Source organism: Suncus etruscus, chromosome 13 (assembly GCF_024139225.1).
Source record: "Suncus etruscus isolate mSunEtr1 chromosome 13, mSunEtr1.pri.cur, whole genome shotgun sequence".
Lineage (NCBI taxonomy): Eukaryota > Metazoa > Chordata > Mammalia > Eulipotyphla > Soricidae > Suncus > Suncus etruscus.
This window is the reverse complement of record NC_064860.1, coordinates 38,894,139-38,912,932: the sequence shown is the minus strand read 5'-3', so window position 1 is coordinate 38,912,932 and position 18,794 is coordinate 38,894,139. Positions and strand designations below refer to the sequence as shown.

General features: G+C 35.6%; 2 protein-coding genes across 2 annotated transcripts in view; both read right to left on the bottom strand.

Moving 5' to 3' along the window:
- USF3 (upstream transcription factor family member 3) overlaps window positions 1–18,794 on the bottom strand; it is an 869,396-nt gene that overhangs the window by 652,414 nt on the left and 198,188 nt on the right. The window lies entirely within an intron of this gene.
- The window catches only part of SPICE1 (spindle and centriole associated protein 1), a 46,846-nt gene that overhangs the window by 23,268 nt on the left and 4,784 nt on the right, over window positions 1–18,794 (bottom strand). Inside the window, exons 3-10 of the mRNA XM_049785849.1 lie at window positions 15,932–15,979; window positions 15,037–15,180; window positions 12,544–12,646; window positions 11,111–11,214; window positions 9,103–9,218; window positions 3,117–3,259; window positions 2,664–2,801; window positions 1,739–2,007 (exon numbers count right to left, since the gene is read on the bottom strand). Coding sequence (XP_049641806.1) covers window positions 1,739–2,007; window positions 2,664–2,801; window positions 3,117–3,259; window positions 9,103–9,218; window positions 11,111–11,214; window positions 12,544–12,646; window positions 15,037–15,180; window positions 15,932–15,979 — 1,065 coding nt within the window. The remainder of the gene's footprint in view (window positions 1–1,738; window positions 2,008–2,663; window positions 2,802–3,116; window positions 3,260–9,102; window positions 9,219–11,110; window positions 11,215–12,543; window positions 12,647–15,036; window positions 15,181–15,931; window positions 15,980–18,794) is intronic.

Below are 18,794 nucleotides of genomic sequence, written 5' to 3'. Positions count from 1 at the left end.
ACTACTAGAGCTAATGAATACATGCGATCAAATTCTGCATGCCCGAAGAGTATCAACTAAAAGAGACCCCAGAAAAAACACCCCAAGAAAAAAGTTTGCATTATCTGATATTAGTATGGCCACTCCAGCTTTTTTATGGGTGTTGTTTGCTTGGATGATTTTCCTCCAGCCTTTTATTTTGAGTCTATGCTTGTTCTTGACTATTCAGGTGCGTTTCTTGTAGGCAGCAGAAGGTTGAGTTGAGTTTTTTGATCCATTTAGCCACTCTGTGTCTCTTAACTGGTGCATTTAGTCCATTGACATTGAAACAAAGAATTGTCCTGGGATTTAGTGCCAATTTTCTATCAAAGTTTGGTGTCTCTGTTGGTCAGTCTTGTCTTAAAGTAGGTGTTTCAGTTTTTCTTTTAAGACTGGTTTTGAGTCTGTAAAGTTTCTGAGGTGTTGTTCCTTCAAACCTGAAAGTGAGTTTTGCTGGGTTCAGTATTCTAGGCAAAGCATTTATTTCATTGAGTTTTGTCACTATGTCCCACCCCTACCTTCTGGCCTTGAGTGTTTCTTGTGACAGGTCTGCGGTAAATCTCAAAGATGTTCCCTTGAATGTAATTTCCTTTTTTGATCTTGGTGCATTCAGAATTCTCTGTCTATCTATGGGGTTTGTCATTGTGACTAGGATGTGTCTTGGGGTGTTTTTTCTGGGGTCTCTCTTAGTTGGTACTCTTCGGGCATGCAGGATTTGATCGCATGTATTCTTTAGCTCTGGTAGTTTCTCTTTAATGATGTTCTTGATCGTTGATTCCTCATGGAGAGAGATTTTCTTCCTGGGTCTCTGGGACTCCAATGATTCTTAAGTTGTTTCTGTTGAGCTTATCATAGACTTCTATTTTCATCTGTTCCCATTCTTTGAGTAATTTTTCTATTGTTTGATCATTTGCTTTGAGGCTTTTTTCCAATTTCTTCTGCTGTATAGAGTTGTTATTCATCTCATCTTCCAGTGTACTAATTCTATTCTCAGCTGCTGTTAACCCATGGGAAAGCTCATCCATGTTTTTCTTCAATTCATCTACTGAGTTTTTCAGACCTGTTATTTGACCTGAAATTTCAGTTTGGAGTTTTCTGATTTCTATCTTCATATTCTCTTGGTTCTTATTAGTGTTCTCTTCTATACTTTCTTTGAGTTCTTTGAACATCTCCCATATTTCGACTCTAAACTCCTTATCTGAGAGACTGACTAGTTAGTTGGTTGGCCATGTACTGGTCATCTGAGTTGACATCTTCATTCTCTAAGTCTGGCGCTGGCCTGCATTGTTTCCCCATTGTCACACTTGTATTGTGAGTTTTTCTATGTGTTGTGGTTGTATTCATTGGCTAAATGATGTGGCTCCTCCCTTTCTGGGCATGTAAACTCTCCTCCAGGCAAGGCTAGCCGTCCGCAGATGAGCCACACACAGGATGAAATAAGGCCGAGAATGCAGCACAGCACAGAAGACAGGCAGATAGGGGTGCTGGCATCTGAGTTCCAGCAGAGCTCAGCGGCTTCCCCTTTCTGGGCATGTAAACTCACCTCCAGGGAAGGCTAGTCGTCCGCATATGAGCCACACACAGGATGAAATCATGCCGAAAATGCAGCACAGCACCAGCAGGGGATTTTTGAGTTATTCGAATTTCACATTATCTGGAGGATGCACTGTATTAAAATAAAATAGTGCACAAATTTCTAGATGAGGAGACTCCAACTCACCTCTTTGAGGTAGCGAATCAGGCGGCAAAGAGAGCTCACCAGTGACAAAGTAAACCCTGTGAGACCTTGACTCTTCTGCAGTCCCTTAACCTCTCGACCTGTCCAGCGTTCATATTCTTCCATTTCATTCTCCACATCATGTATCATGTGTTTGAGAACATCAATCCCCAGGTTGGAATGACTTCTGTTTGGGTCTGTGGAGGTTGTGCTGGCTGATGAGACATTTTTCTTCTGCTTCACAGTATTAGGCAAATCTGATTTTCTTTTCACTGAGAAGGACAGAAGTCATACTATTTTAAGGTCAGAACAAAAGAGATAAAAGAAAACTACTTGAAAACCCTGTAACTACTGGGGCCAGAGAAAGAGCTCAAAGTGTAGACAAGCCTTGCATGAATAAGGCCCTGATTTCTATCCCAGATACTACATTTCCAGCCAAGTATCAACAGAAAAGAATCTACGGTTCCTGAGTGAAATGAACCTCAATAAAATTGTTATTTAGAATTTGTAAAAGATCTTCATAATAGTTCTCACTTTTTAATTTTTGTTTCATTTTGTTTTGGGACCACATTCAGCTGTGCTCAGGATTTACTCTTGGCTCTGTACTCAGGAATCACTCCTGGTAGTACCAGGGGTCAAATCCAGGTCAGCCAAATGCAATGTAAGTACCCTACCTGCTGTACTATCTTTAAAGCCATCCAAGTTCTCACTTTTACCCATGAAAAAATATATTTTCTCTAAATATATTTTCTCTAAATCAGTCTATCCACGAAGGCTACACTATTTGTAAAGAAACTAGAACCATCTCTCTCTAATTAGGTTGCATGTCTTAGCTACAAATTTACTTTGGTGGATCCAACTAAATGATAATAAAAGATTATTAAAATACATGTTTAATAATTCATCTCCGTGACTGAGGGAACTGCACCTTTACTTAACAGTTGTTTCTGCTTCCTGGAGGTCAGCACTTGTCCCACAACATAGTTTGTGTCTGGAGTATCAACAGATTCTTCAGACTGAAGCCTGGTGTGAATTCTCTTGACAGCACTGGTGGCATTCAAAGCAGCTAAAATAAATAATAGTCCCACAAAGACTATCAAGTGACTCCAAAAAGAATTTTTTAAACATTTTAATTGATAGATCAGTTGATTATTCACATGATTAGGGTATGACAATCAAAACAAAAAATAATAGATAACAATTACCATGATCACACACATATACACACTTATAAAATAAGCTACTAATCTGTGAGAAATAATACATACACACCATACCTATAAAATAAGCTACTAATCTGGGAGAAATAATATATATACACACACCTCTACCTATAAAATAAGCTACTAATCTGTGAGAAATAATATAAGGGGAAACTAACCTCTCTGTTCCCCTGACAAAGAGGCAGATGATGGAGCTTCTGGAGCTGTTTGTGATTGTGATTGTGCTAATATTTTCTGCTGCACATCAGTCAACAGCTTATTAATTAACTGAGAATTATCTTCCTTGAGTTGATGGAGAAGCCTAAAAAGTATGGGTCAATAAATTAGATCAGAAATCAAATATGCAAACATTTAAACTGTTCTATTACTTACATGGTTGACTAGACTTTTAAAATTCTAAAGAAAAAAATATTGTTTTAGCTTTTTTAAAAAAGTCAAAACACCCGTCTTCTTAGAATTAGACTGATTTCTTCTTCCTCCCAGTTCCTACCTACAGTGACTTCCCTAGCAGAATTATTTTGTTCTTTCTGGTATTCTAAGGTACAGGTTTCTTCTCTACTCCCCTTTTCTCAACAAAATATATGGCTAGTCCCATCCTCAGTGCAAATCTCTGCTCATCACTGAAGAACTGATGTGCACAGACTCTTCCATATATATTAGGGACAAGAGAAAAAGAGAAGAAAAGAGAGCTATAAAGTAGAAATTCAGGAGTACAGGATAGTACTAAAATCTTCTTAATCACTGATAAAGGAAGGTTCTCATTTCTAAATATCAGATTATTTTTCAACTGAACTGAGTGAAAAGATATAGAGCCAGAGTAAAAAACAAAAACAAACAAAAGCCAAATTTCAACCAACTGGTAAATGCTTTGATACAAAGTGATACATTTGGATAATGGAATATTATTCTGTCATTAAAAGTATAGACTATTGCAAAAACTTAGTCATCATATCTGCACCGGCCAGCTCCAAAGACTCACTCAGTTCTCAAACAAGATGTAAGCCAGAAAATAAAAAAAAAAAAAAAATCATAGTATACTGCCTCACAGCTAAAAGCTGGAAATCTCCAGGGAGATAGGGTAGGCCAAGTCCCACCCTGCCGAAGCCAAGCCTATTGCACTCATCACCCAAGATTGCTGCTTTGCCAATGCCCTGTTTCACCACTCCTCTACAACTCTCTGTAGAACCAATCTGATCAAAACTTTAGGTATGCCAGTATTTGGACTGATATCATCAGGAACTTTAGAATGATTAAAGGCATCCCCACCCCAGACTCCACCCTCCATCTCCTCATATTTCCAGAAGACCCTGAAGATGAAACTACATCCAAAAACCACAGTTGCCATGCAGATTACTCTGTTCTCAAACAAGATGTAAATCAAGTGTGAAAAAATCATGGGTACACTGCCACATAGCTAAAAGCTAGTCCTTTTCAGAGGGAGAGAATGGGCCTAGTTCCTGCCCTGCTGAATCTATGTCTGATGCACCCATCACTTACAATGGCTGCTTCGACAATGACGCTACTTTGCCAATGACCCTGCTTCACCACTTCTCTACAATTCTCTGCAGAGACATCAATCTAACCAAAACTCTAGGTATGCTGTTGTTTAGGTCGATATCACCAGGACTTGTTTTATAGTGAGTGCAGGAACTCTCCTCCCACCTTAAGACCTGGCAGCTGAAACCATGCCCCCCAAAAGCCACAGTAACAGCAATTGCGCTTGGACAATTCCTGGACCATGCAGCAACTTGCAACCATGCAAACTTCATTTGTGTTTAATACTTTCATCCCCATATAAACACACCAATTTAGATGCCAATAAATAGCTGGAACCAATTAATGTTCAGAAATAAATGTAGTAACAGATGGTTAGCTAGCAACAAGAGCTTATTAAAACTCTGACAATGAGTTAATAACCTCATTGGAGATATAATTTTCACAAATTTGCTTGTTGCTGTACTTCTTTTCATTTTTCTCTTGTTTTTCTTTCTTTTCTTAATAATAATTTTGCTCTCACTTTGATGGAAGCAAATGTATTATGATCAACTATGTCAACTGTGATACAAGCTCTTTAAATAAAGCAAATTAAAAACAAAAATAGAACATTTGCTACAACATGGCTATTTTGAAAACATTATGCTAAACGATACTGCATCATTCAATATAAATAAAATGTTCAAAATATTGGCAAATCCATAGTGCAAGAAAAAATTAACCTAATATATTCAATAGGGCTAAAGGGCTTAGAAGAAAATAAAGCCAGATTATTAGAGTACGGATTTTCCTTCAGAGCAATATAAATACTCTAACATTGTTAGTAAGCTATACAATTTTGAAGATATACAAAAACTCATTGAATGTTATACTTGAAATGAGTAAATTATGTAAATAATAAATGAATAAAGCTGTTACAAACTCCCTCCCAAGAGGAAAAATAAACAGGAATTCTTGTATTGCCCCAGGAACTTCAATCCAAAGGAATTAATTTCAAGCAACTTAAGGAGAGCACATTAACATTAGTCATTATAAAGTAGGAGTGGGGAAATCTTTTTTCTATCAAGGAAAAAATATCTGGATGCTTATAACATCATTTTCAGGCTTACCAATTGTGGTAGACAGGCTATTAGCACTCAAAAAGAAGCATATGTCTATGCCCTATCATGTAGTTGGATCAGACCACATAATTTTGCAGGTCTTATCTGGTCTGAGAGCCAGATGTTCATATACTGCAAAGTATATGTAAAAGATTATAAAGTATACAATAAATATAAAGTGTATGTAAAAGTATACACAAAAAGTATTTCTAAGTTCAACATTTAGGAGAAATCTCACAGAAAGAAGTCTAATAAAATATCTTCACAAGTCAATAAAATTCAAATCAGTCTGAACTCATATTATTCTCTTTAATGTTTATACTTGTGTATAGTTCTTAGTTTTCCAGGAAATATTCATGATACTCAGCTCAGCAATATGAATTGACAGTTTCACATCCATCAATGCTGAGGAGTTGGGAGGGTATATGATGCTGGGTTTAACCTCTGGACTTGACATATGCAAGGCACACAGGCCAATCTTCTGAGCCATCTTCCCAGATTTAAATTTATATTTTTATGAGTCCAGTTATGTAAAATAATAACAATAAAAACATACAATATTATCCATAATAAGCTGAAGAATAGTTAACATAAAAATACAATCTAATTCCTGGAACTAAATATGGTAACTTAGTCATTTAAAAAAAAAAAACTTTGATATGTGATCTGACCAATTTAAGGATCGTGAGATAGAAAAAATGCTAACCCTGAATATAAGTGGGCTATAAATGCAATTATGTGCATTCTTATAAGAGTAGCAGAAGAAGACTTGACATGAGAGAAGGTATGGGGAAGGATGCAAAGACTGGAGTAAATATGGACAGCTGGCAAACTAAAGAATATGATAAATCACCAGAAGTGGAAGAAACAAGGAACAGATTTTGCCCCCAACAGATTCCAAATTAACCCTACCAACACCAACATCTTGATCTCGCCTGGTGAATCTAACTATATCTCTCTCCAAAGCTCTGAGAGAATAAAATCCAATCACTTAAAGAATCAACTTTGTAGTAATTTGTTAAAGCAGTGGTGGAAATTAAGATTTGGATACTGGTATAACAAATACCTAAAAATGTAGAAGCAGCTTTGGAATTGGATAAGGGACAAAGGCTGAAAAAAATTTTTGATGAATGTGTAGAAAGACCAAGAATAGTTGTACAGGGTGAGAGTGTAGTGGGTAGGGTGCCTGTGTTGCACATGGCTGAACCAGGTTTGATCCCTGGCATTCCACATGGTTCCTCAAGCTTGCCAGTAGTGATTCCTAAGTATAGGGGCAGAGGTTATCCTTGAGCATCATCAAGTATTGCACAAAACACCAAAAAGAAAAAAAAATACTTTAAACAGAATATGTTCTCAACAAATGTTAAGAAATCTTCTGATTAGGGGCCAAAGAGATAGCATGAAGGTAGGGCATGCAGAAAGACGGTGGTTAGAATCCTGGCATCCCATATCTCATATCCCCAAGCTTGCCAGAAGCGATTTCTGAACATAGAGCCAGGAGGAACCCCTGAGCACCGAGTGACCCAAAAAACAAAACAAAACAAAAACAAAAACAAAAACAAAAGAAATCTTCTGATTAGGGAGAAGTGATGAACATGATAGGAAGCATGTTACAGAAAGAATATATATAATGTCCTAAGTGTTGCATGAAATAATTAACGATGGGGCTGGATGGCGATGGATGGAGGCCTTTGTGCTTAGGCCCCAGCCACGTGGCTTCATCCCCCATTTAGCCAGCGGGTTCCAGGCCCAGGTAATCGGCGTAATCACTCACTCACAGGCAGGCGTCAGGAAGCAACAACTTTATTCATGCCCTATCCACCACATGTGTGTGGCCTACTCATAACCTTTCAAGCATTCAGCCATTCTTGGCTAGCCCTGCGTCTTAACTCACTTCAGCCATCTTCAGGGCCAAAGGAAACGGCCAAAAGGCCCGAATTCCCTCGGTCCCAGCCTTATCTAACTTTTCCAAGACCCCTCCCAGGAATGGGAGGGTCTTGCAGGTAAGGTTACACCTAATATTCAGTTCCCAAGACCCCTCCCAGAAATGTGTGGGTCTCAGGTCGCTACACGTAAATCCAGGGTGGAGTAACACTAAGAATATGGTATCATTATTAAATATTGATAATACTGAAAGAGTTCCTGGTGAGAACATTGAAACAAGGAACATGTCACAGAAACTAAAATGATAATCCTTTTTATTAAATGGAGGAAACTTAGCTGAAACTTATATGGACAGCAGCACATATAAGCTAGATATTTAGCTATGGAGATTTCCAAGCAAAGTGCTAAAGTTTCAGCCTGCACTTTCTTCTTGCTCTCTACTTAAGAGTGAAATGCAGAAAGAAAGAGACCACTTGGTGGTAAAAGTGCTAAGTATAAACAAATTAGACTACATAATTTTTTAAATCTCAGCTTGTCCAAATTGCAAATAATACTCATATTAGAAGTTGCTATTAGGAAAACATGCTTCAGGAGGAAAAATAAGTGCATAACTGAATGGAATTTTGCAACCCTAAAGAGATTAGGTATTTGATTTGCCATTATGTTTCTCCTCAATGAACTCAGTGGAAACCTGCAATAGATTTGGGATCTTCCAAGAAAGAGGAATTTTTGTCTAATGTCATGTGTAATACTATGGCAAACACTAGAGACTGATTCAATCTTTTGAGAATATTACACCATTAGAAATCCTAGGGAGAAATTTGAATGTACAGAGCCAAATGCACAAGTATATACTTGTTTAGAGCCAAGTATAGAAGTACATAAATAGAAAGGTGATTACAAGGGGTTAGAGCCAGTTTCCCAAAGTGGGCGATACAGGACACTGGAAAATTGGGGGTGGGGGAGCTGATAGTAACTTTGAGTACAACTTCAAGGCTCTTTCTGATTGTTCTTAAATGAAGACTTCCAGTGGAGGCACTGAGTAATTTTTTTCTGAAACAGATATGGCAGTAGGTCAAATAAGTTTGGGGACTCCTGAGTTAGAGGGATGAAGGAAACAGGATTATGTTAAAAGAAACAGACTTACAATTATAAGATACATAGATTTTTAAGGATCTATTATACAGCATGATGATAATTAGTAATCTTGAATTATAAATTATATACTTAAAGTAGTTAAATAAGTAGATTTTAAACGTTCAGACAAAAAATAGTAATTATGTGATTTGATCGAAGTACTAGGTAATTTAATATGGTAATTGTTTTGCAATATCAAACATGTTTTTTTATTTTTTGGGTGTTTTTTGTTTGTTTTGATTTTGGGGCCACACCAGGTGACGTTCAGGGGTTACTTCTGGCTATGTATTCAGAAGTCACTCCTGGCTTGGGGAACCATATACAATGTCATCGAACCAGGGATCAAATCAAGGTCTGGCCTTGATTAGCTGCATAAAAGGCAAAAGCTCTACTGATGTGCTATCGCTCCGGCCCCTGTTTATGATGATCCAACATCATGTATCAATTATACCTCAACAAAGCTATAGGGCATAAGAAGCGGCCTTGTGCAAAAGAAAGTGCTGTGGATATTTATGCCATATGTACATACCTGTCTGTAGTCATGTCAGACTGAGAAATAATTGAGTTATCCAATTCATTCTCGCTTTCTTCTGACTGACTATGAATGGATCCTTCCTCTTCATCATTATCTACTTCATTTAGGACCTTCTCAACACAAAATAAACATAATACACAAGATTATTAATTATACTTGAAACTTGGTTTTAAGAGAAAGAACCCTTTGAACATATTAATATCAGAAATATCATTATTTAATTCCAAAACTATAATTAGAAGTCAAATATTAAGTCTAAATTATAAGTCTAAATCTCTATCTTTAGCCAGATGTCTCAAGTCATAGACATTTATATCCAACTACCTAAAAGATATCTTTAGTAGAATATCCAACACATAAATTCTTAACCAGTCCAAAACTGATCATCTATCTTTCTAAAATTTCCTATCATACTTCCAGAAATCTTGCTCCTGTCACTAATCCATGCACAACATCATCTCCTCAGATGCTTTATCCCACAGACTGAGACTATCCTTTTTAACCATCATATCCAATCAGCCCTGCAACCTGTCAATTTAATCCCCTTTTAATCTTTCAAATCAATCCCTCTCCTCTCTTCCTTTTTACCTACTGCCACTGCAGTAGGTTCAACCTGTCAATTTAATCCCCTTTTAATCTTTCAAATCAAACCCTCTCCTCTCTTCTTTTTTACCTTCTGCCACTGCCAGGTTCTCATCACTTCTCATTAGGATTCCCAACTAAGTTTTTTAACCAGAATCTCTCACCATATTTGGCCCCAGTCCACCGTCCATACTACAATCAACTTCATTATAACTCTTTTCATAAAATCTCTAGTTCCTTGCCCTTCAGGTCCTGGCATCTCCCTGTCTTCAGAAACCTCAGTTCTTGTCACTTCCTTACAGTCATCAGATATACTATGACTATCTGAAAGGTAACTTTTAAATAAACCCCAAACATAAATGTTTTGATTTAGGAACAAAGTTATATAGTTTGGGCTATTTAACAGATACATAGCATTATATTTAACTGCATTTGTAAGTAGAAAATAGTATTTAATATGTCCTTTATGATTATTGATTTTGAAATTCCCTAAGAGCATTCCCCTCTGATTATTCTCCTTTATTCATAGCAACGTTAATAACTTAAGAAACTGTCTTCAAAAGCACTAAATTCTGACGTTCATATTTTTATTTAAAAATTAGCATTTCCATAATTTTAAATGTATTAAATATTTTGATTAAAAGCTCCAATTAATTAGGATACAGCTAATTAATGCCATACTACTACAACCATTTGATGCAATTAGCGAGTAAACTGTTAAGTTTCCTGAACAGCTACTTTTAAAATATATTAATATATTAGAAGAGATTACAACTTAATGTATTCAGTATTCAGTATCATATATATTATGATATATATATTACAACTTAATGTATTCAGTATCATATATGACTTACCTTAGCAGATCCTCATATCAATGTTGCAAATGTATTTTATTTACATAAAAACATTTACATTTATTTACATAAAACAAACAAAAGAAAACAGTCTGAGCCAATCTAGGTACTTGAAAAAAAACAACTCAAACTCTAGTTAGTCATTAAGTAGTCAAATATGAATACAGATTCACCTAACTCTAAAGTGGGAAGTGAAAAGACTCCCTTCTGGTTCCACACTGGCAGACTGGTGGTACAGTTCTTCTACAGAGCGAACAGTCTGCATTCAAATGTCATCTTTGAAGCTAGCCAGCTATGGGATTTTGGACAAGTCACTTAATCTATTTAGCTCTAAATTTTATCACCTGCTAAATAAAGATAATAAATATATCTCCTAATTAAATAAATATGATTATTATTCAATCCCACCTTTGTAAAATAATCAACAAGTACAAATACTTGAGTAAAAAAAGCAGTTATGGCACTCACAACTTTTTATTTGTGGATTTACTATTTTCTACAATGTCTAATTAACTTAAATTTGACTTCTCTACGAACATACAGCTGTCAGCAAAGCACATTACCTGAGGCTCCACAGAGTCACTACATTTGAACTGAGTGACAGAATCCTGATTTACCATAACAGAACCTTGAGAGGAATCAGGTGCCATTGTTATATTTGGAAACCCTGTTGGGTAAATAGGTCATAATTAGCTTATTACACGTAATTAAATTGGCTTTACAAAACACAAACCACTAGGGCCAGAGAGAGAGCACAGCAGTAGGGTGTTTGCCTTGCACTCGGCCAACCCAGAACAGGCCTGGGTTCAATTCCTGACATCCCAAGCCTGCCAGGAGTAATTTCGGTTTCTGAGCTCAGAGCCAGGAGTAACCCCTGAGCACTACCAGGTGCAGTCCAAAAACAAAAACAAACAACAACAAAAAAACCCACAAACCACTGTCACATGACTGTGTGTTTTTATATATTATAAAAATATAGGGGCCGGGCAGTGGCACAAGAGGTAAGGTGTCTGCCTTGCCTGCGCTAGCCTTGGACGGACCACAGTTCGATCCCCGGGCGTCCCATATGGTCCCCCAAGCCAGGAGCAACTTCTGAGCGCATAGCCAGGAGTAACCCCTGAGCGTTACCGGGTGTGGCCCAAAAACCAAAAAAAAATAATAATAAAATAAAATAGTAATTACAGCTTATAAATATATAGTTCTTATTATATTACTTTTTTCTTTTACTTATATTAAAAACTTTTATTTATATTATTTTGCTTTCAAAAACTCTCATGAGGTAATTTTTATTATCATACTATAGGTCACTAATGTGAAACCAAAAGATGTAATACAAATGGCCTGGGGGAGTCATACTAATAAGTGATCATTAGGATTCAAACTAAATTAAAAATGAATTGCTGGATTTTAGAAGTTAAGATAAACAACTAATTGTATAAAATTAAAGTAATAATGCTGTGTATCTGACAAAAGACAGCTTCATTTAGAGATAAAAAAAGTTGTTTTAAGGTTTCATATTAAGCTTTACTCAAATATAAAAGAAAATACTTTAAAATCTTATATACTGCACCATAGGATATTTTAGAACATAATATAAATTTGCTTTCCACTCATTAAGAAATTGTAAGCTGGGGCTGGAGCGATAGCAAAGCAGTAGGCATTTGCCGTGCACACTGACTACCTGGAACAAACCCAGGTTCAATTCCAGAATCCCATATGGTTCCCCGAGCCTGCCAGGAATGACTTCTGAGTGCAGAGCCAGGAGTAACCCCTGAACGCCGCTGGGTTTGGCCCCAAACAAATAAAAATTGTAAGCGCATATTCTTATTGAAAAGCAAATAAACTATGACAAATATGGATGTATAAATCTTATATTCTATCCACTTGAGAGCACTTTGTAACACAAATAATATATACACCTAAAATAAAGATTAAAAATTCTTTCAAATGGTCAGGCTGGCATAATAAAGAGAAGCTATTTAATTGAATACTTTACCAGTGCGCTTACGAGGAAAGTCAGTAAACAAATCTTTGGCTATAGTCATCAAATGATCAGATTTTTCCAACACATCCTGCATCTGGTATTGATCAGAAAGAATCTAGACATGGATTAATAATATTGTTATAAAACTTATTAAATCATGAAAGAAAAGTCTATACAAAATTAAGCATAAAGCATAAGTTACTAGCTCCTAAAACCTGATTCAATTGCAATATCCTCAAGTACCAGGAGATGGGGCTATTATAGTAAATGTGAATTTCAAATGCTTTACGAAATGCTTTATTAAGGGTGGTATGCTGAAACTAGAGGATGCTCCACATCAGCCTGACATCGATGAAAGAAATGCACAGAATCCAGAGTCTTTAAGTATAAGAATCTGATACCAACAATAGCTAAAATGTGAAAAAGTTTCACCGGAACCTTGAGAATGACTGGAGTTGGATAGACTGGTATGCCTGGAACCCAGAGTCTGTCTTATGCCAATAAACTTCTGGGGTGAAGCCTTTTTGTAATCAGGTCAAGGATTTTTTTTCCGTTTTCCCCGTTTTTCTGGACCTATACAAACAATGGCGATTGCCACTATCACACCTTTACTATATTTTTTTACTCTTATCCTTTAAGGAAAAAAAAATACAACTTACTGAACTTAAAAACAAATTACTGTAGTAGAATGCCTGTCTCGAATACAGGCAGGGGATGGGAAGGGGGGAGGGGGTAATGTTACACTGGTGAAGGGGGGTGTTCTGGTTATGACTGTAACCCAAATATGATCATGTTACTTAAATTAAAAAATATATTAAAAAAGGGTTAAGAAATACATGACTGAAACTCAAACTTAAACAATTTCATAATAGTATTTTATGGTGATTCAATTAAAAATTTATTTAAAAATTGTAAAGAAATCTATAATATTAAATTATAACTCAACACAAACATAGCAAAAGTTTTCATTAACCTTATTCTGGAGAATCCCTCTGATCTTTCCATTTTAATTATTTTTTAAATAAAGGCTGCTTAATTTCACAATCCATAAACAAGATGTGTTCTAATTTGAAATCACATTAATTAAACTTTAATTAACACTTTGATTAAAGATGAGAATACTGAATTATAAACTCAGTTCAAACTCAGGGGTTTGAACTTTTGAATTTAGATATATTTCATCTATTAAAGTGTTTTGCTAATCTATTCAGAAGTTATGACTCAAAAATAACACAATGTAAGAAAAGTTTGAGACTATTAAAGAAAAAATAAGCTATTTCTGTATTTAAAAACAAGTCATAGGGCTGGAGCAATAGTACAATGGGTAGGGAGCTTGCTTTGCACATGGCCTACCCAGGTTCAGTCATTGACATCCCATATGGTACTTCAAGCATGCTGGTAGGGATCCCTGAGCAGAGAGCTAGGAGTAACTAGTTCAGGGGAGCACAGATGGGTGCAGCTCCCCTCCCCAAAGAAAATCAAAAAAAAAGCAAACAAAAAAAGTCATGGAAAAAAAGACTTAATAATGGCAATACAGCAGTGATTCTGATTATACAAATACACTTTCTACTTGGGAATTTTCATGACTACAACAAATAACACACAAACTAGGAAAAAAAAGGAAACAACTCTTCCCACCACCAGCAGATGGCATCCCTTAACTGAAATAAATCTCAAAACTGGAATCTGCCCAGTTTCAACACTGACAAATCATTAAAACACTTAGTTAACAAAAGAACTAACTTAAAAGAATTTTTCTAGAAAACATAAATATAATTTTAGTTATTTATTTAGGGCACTGATAAAAATGACAAGAGTCTTTTTCTCTTCTGTAAACATGTAGGTAGCTCAGTTGGTGGGATCACTTGTGTGGCAGGGTTCAGAGGACTATATGAGTGACAAGGATTGAACCCAACCCAAGTCAATCGCATGCTAGGCAAAAGCCCTACCCACTATACTAAATCTTTTGCCCCATAAACCCAAACTCTTTAAACTTAGTTTGCTAATGTATAAGTGAATCTACAATAACCCACCACTACAAGCAAGTGAACCATAACATGTGAACACAATGAAAGACTATGTTACTCTAGAAACATCTGAAAACATTATTATGACTTAGATCATATTTCCCCTGCATCAGATTACTATTCCTAGTTCTTGAAATTAATTTTAAAAACTATCATATGTCACTTATACTAAAAAACTTCAAGGAAGAGTATTTTCTATGGAAGTTTTAAGTGTTTACTATCTCTCTCCTCACACCTTTTAAATAAGTTTAAAAAAAAACTACCTTGCTGGGGCTGGATCAACAGTACAATTATGAGGGTGTTTGCTTTTATGAATGAGTTCAATCTCTGGCATCCAATATCACATCCTGAGTCTGCCAGGATCCTTGAGTACAGAGCCAGGATGTGACACCCACACCCCCAAAATAAAAAACTGATGGAAGAGAAATCTATTTCTTTTCTCTTACTCTAATTCTACAATGAATGATTTTAGCATTACCTCCTTCATAATAGATAATCTCTTTTTCTCAAGGCAGGAAATGTCTGTTTTCTGCTTCCTACATTTTTTCCTCAGAGCTTTTTCCTGAAGTTCCCAGTGTACTAATGCTCGATTCTTTGATTTGTGTATTTCATGACGACGTATCTATATAAAAAAAATGTAAAAATATGTTACAGGATGAAAATATGTTACTCTGAAAAAGTCTGTGTTCTCTCTCAACATGTAATTCTCTCATATGTTCCTAAATATGTTTCAATATAAACTTTGACAAAAAAATTTTAAGTCAGGTTTTTGAGCACCACTATTAACCTCAAAGCATTTTTAATGAAAATAGAAGATATATCTCAAAAAGAGAGAGAATGCTTTGCATACAAGAGGCCCAGGTTCAATCCTTAGGATAGGTCAACCAAGTACTGCCAGGTGTGGCCTCAAAACCTACATATGTTTTTAATTAATCCTAGAAGATAGGGAAACTATTCCAAATAATGAAAACAGCATGAATTAGAGAGAAAAAAATATATTATGTGTCATATTTAAGTAATTATTTAATTTAAGTAATTACTTTTACATTGATAAAATCAGTATGTTTATATACAAAACTAACAAATATGCTGCTTGCTGTAAATGTTTATAGTTAGGAAAAAATAAACTTAAACAGGAATTATTAAATTAGAAATATCTGAATAAATAAATTCATCTATAGAAATTCTAATACATATTGATATTCCTAGGCAAAATCAAGAAGTCTGGGTATTATGATTCATATAGATATAAGTCATATGAAATATAACTGAGCAACTTCCAGGAAGTATCTCCGATTTCTATTCTCCAGGTTAGAAACCAAGTATCAAATAAAACATTGAACAAATGACTTAACTTCTGATAGTAAACTTACCAGATCTTCAGGAGTTGCTTGATGCACAGTTAGATCATGCACTGTATTCTATTAAAAAAAAAAAGACAAACTTTCCTTAAAAATAAAATATTAGTATGTATTGAATAGTAAACCTAAAAATATTCCATTTTAATGATTAAAATTTGATTCCAAATTTTAGAGCTAATGATTTTTATTTCCATAAATTAGTATTCTCAATTTAAATACTGACATGAATAACTCTTAAATATCTCATAGAAAATAAACTGATTTTAGAAAATATTTAATTCACACTGGCAGTTGTATATTATATTAAAATAAATAATAAAACAGGCTAGTATCTGACTCAAGATGCACAAGTTTAACTAAAATTGTGGTTCTCTTGGGGCCGGAGAGATAGCATGGAGGTAAGGTGTTTGTTTTGCATGCAGAAGGACAGTGGTTCGAATCCTGGCATCCCATATGGTCCACCAAGCCTGCCAGGAGTGATTTCTGAGCGTAGAGCCAGGAGTAATCCCTGAGCGCTGCCGGGTGTGACTCAAAAACCAAAAAATAAATAAAATAAAATAAAATAAAATTGTGATTCTCAAGTTGTACTTCAATTGAGACAACTCTATTGATTCCTAAAAGATGAAGTGTGATATTAATAAAAAGGCTTAATTTGTGTCCCTGCAAATACCATAAACATAGAACCTACCAAATGAGACATTATATTTGAGAACAGTCACAACTAAAAAGGCACTAAACCAGCATTGCAGGCTACCCCACCACACAACTGCAGAGGTAGCATTAATATTATTCCATAAAGCAGATTAGCCCTTCAAATTAAATAATAAACAGCCTACCTAGCTTGAGGCAGTAACCCAGCAATTTAAACCTTTCCAATGTGACCTCTTAAATCTGTTAAACAGATTTGATAAGGTAAGAAATAAAAATAGGTTAGAATTTGATCTCTAAGAGAATTATAAAAGAAGAACTCAAATGAAACAGCTAATGTAGTAAAAAAAAAAAACTATACTTTTAGGCCAACAATTTACAGTTAGCTCAAGGCCTTTCTACACTGATAGTGTCCCTTTTATATTAATTTCAAGAAGTATATGTGGCTTTGGGCTGTTTTAATAATTAAAATAAAATTCAAAAACTGAATATTTTAAAAATTAGTTCTCATGGGAGAAAATTTTATACCAATAATGCTACTGTATAAAACTATTTCCTGCTAAAATTGTGTTCTTAACTCCAATTTACAAACCACTTCTAAAAAATATTTTACTATTTTTATTAAAAGTCATGCATGCTCTTTTTCCCCTCATTTATCAGTCATTCCAAATTATTTATAACTACTACTTTTATGTTTAGTTTACTTTAAAAGAACAAAAGGTTTTTCCAATATTGGAGATAATAAACAGTAAAATGAAGGAGGTTCTAAATATAATTTCAAACATAAGTTTCAATTAACCCGGAGAGATAGCACAGCGGCGTTTGCCTTGTAAGCAGCCGATCTAGGACCAAAGGTGGTTGGTTCGAATCCCGGTGTCCCATATGGTCCCCCGTGCCTGCCAGGAGTATTTCTGAGCAGACAGCCAGGAGTAACCCCTGAGTACCGCTAGGTGTGGCCCAAAAATAAAAAAAAAAAAAGAATTTCAATTAGGGGCCGGTGAGGTGGCGCTAGAGGTAAGGTGTCTGCCTTGCAAGTGCTAGCCAAGGAAGGACAGTGGTTCGATCCCCCGGCATCCCATATGGTCCTCCCAAGCCAGGGGCAATTTCTGAGCGCTTAGCCAGGAGTAACCCCTGAGCATCAAACGGGTGTGGCCCAAAACAACAACAACAAAAAAGAATTTCAATTAAGTTTCAATTAAAAGCAGCACATCAGAATAAATATTGAACTTCCCAAAATAACTAATCTGAAAGCAATATTAGCGTTATCAATGCTTTTTCCTTTTTAATCATTTCTCTTCATTAGAATCACATCCTTATAATATTTTTGAGTCATCAGATAGCATCAAGCAATTTTTTTTGTGTGTGTGTGGTTTTTGGGTCACACCTGGCAGTGCTCAGGGATTATTCCTGGCTCCAGGCTCAGAAATTGTTCCTGGCAGGCACGGGGGACCATATGGGAGCCGGGATTCGAACCGATAACCTCCTGCATGAAAGGCAAACGCCTTACCTCCATGCTATCTCTCCGGCCCCAGCATCAAGCAATTTAAACACAGAGAAATCCCCTTATTTCATTTCCAAAGGCTGTCAATTTGCTTAGGATATCTGGCTTTGATGGTCTGTTACAATGTAGAATTAAATCCTCAGGGATACCATCTTAGAGATCAAATTAGTCCCTGAATATTCACTCTACACAACAATAATAAAAAGCACCTAAAGTCTCATGGTGCAAACTCAAGTATCAAGCTGCTAAAAAAGATTATTAGGGTAGAAGTCAGAAAATCACATATCCCAGATATTTGTTATATGGAATGAGAATCTTTTATGTTATTTTTAAATCTGAAATGAAAATCTTTATACTGAAATTTAACCACCTCTGGAGGTGAACAACAAACAATTCAAAGAGTAAAATAACAAGTATTGCCCACTTTAGCTTAAAATGTGATTCACTAAATCAAGATCTCATTAGTTGCCATGGAAAAATCTTTTAAAAACTGCATCCTGGTAAAAAAAAAAAAAATGAAAAATAGACTTCAATGTTACAAGCTGCCTTAAAGAAGAGAATTCTCAATGTGGTGATGGGGGAGATTTAGAATTTTTTTCCTAACCTTCTCCTTTAAAATTCCAGTTCTTCAAAGAAAGTATAGGTCAGAGCTGTATGTGTACTCTAAAAACCTCCTCCAAAGGATTCCACCCATCCCACTAAGGCCCATTCTAACACTCTTAGAAT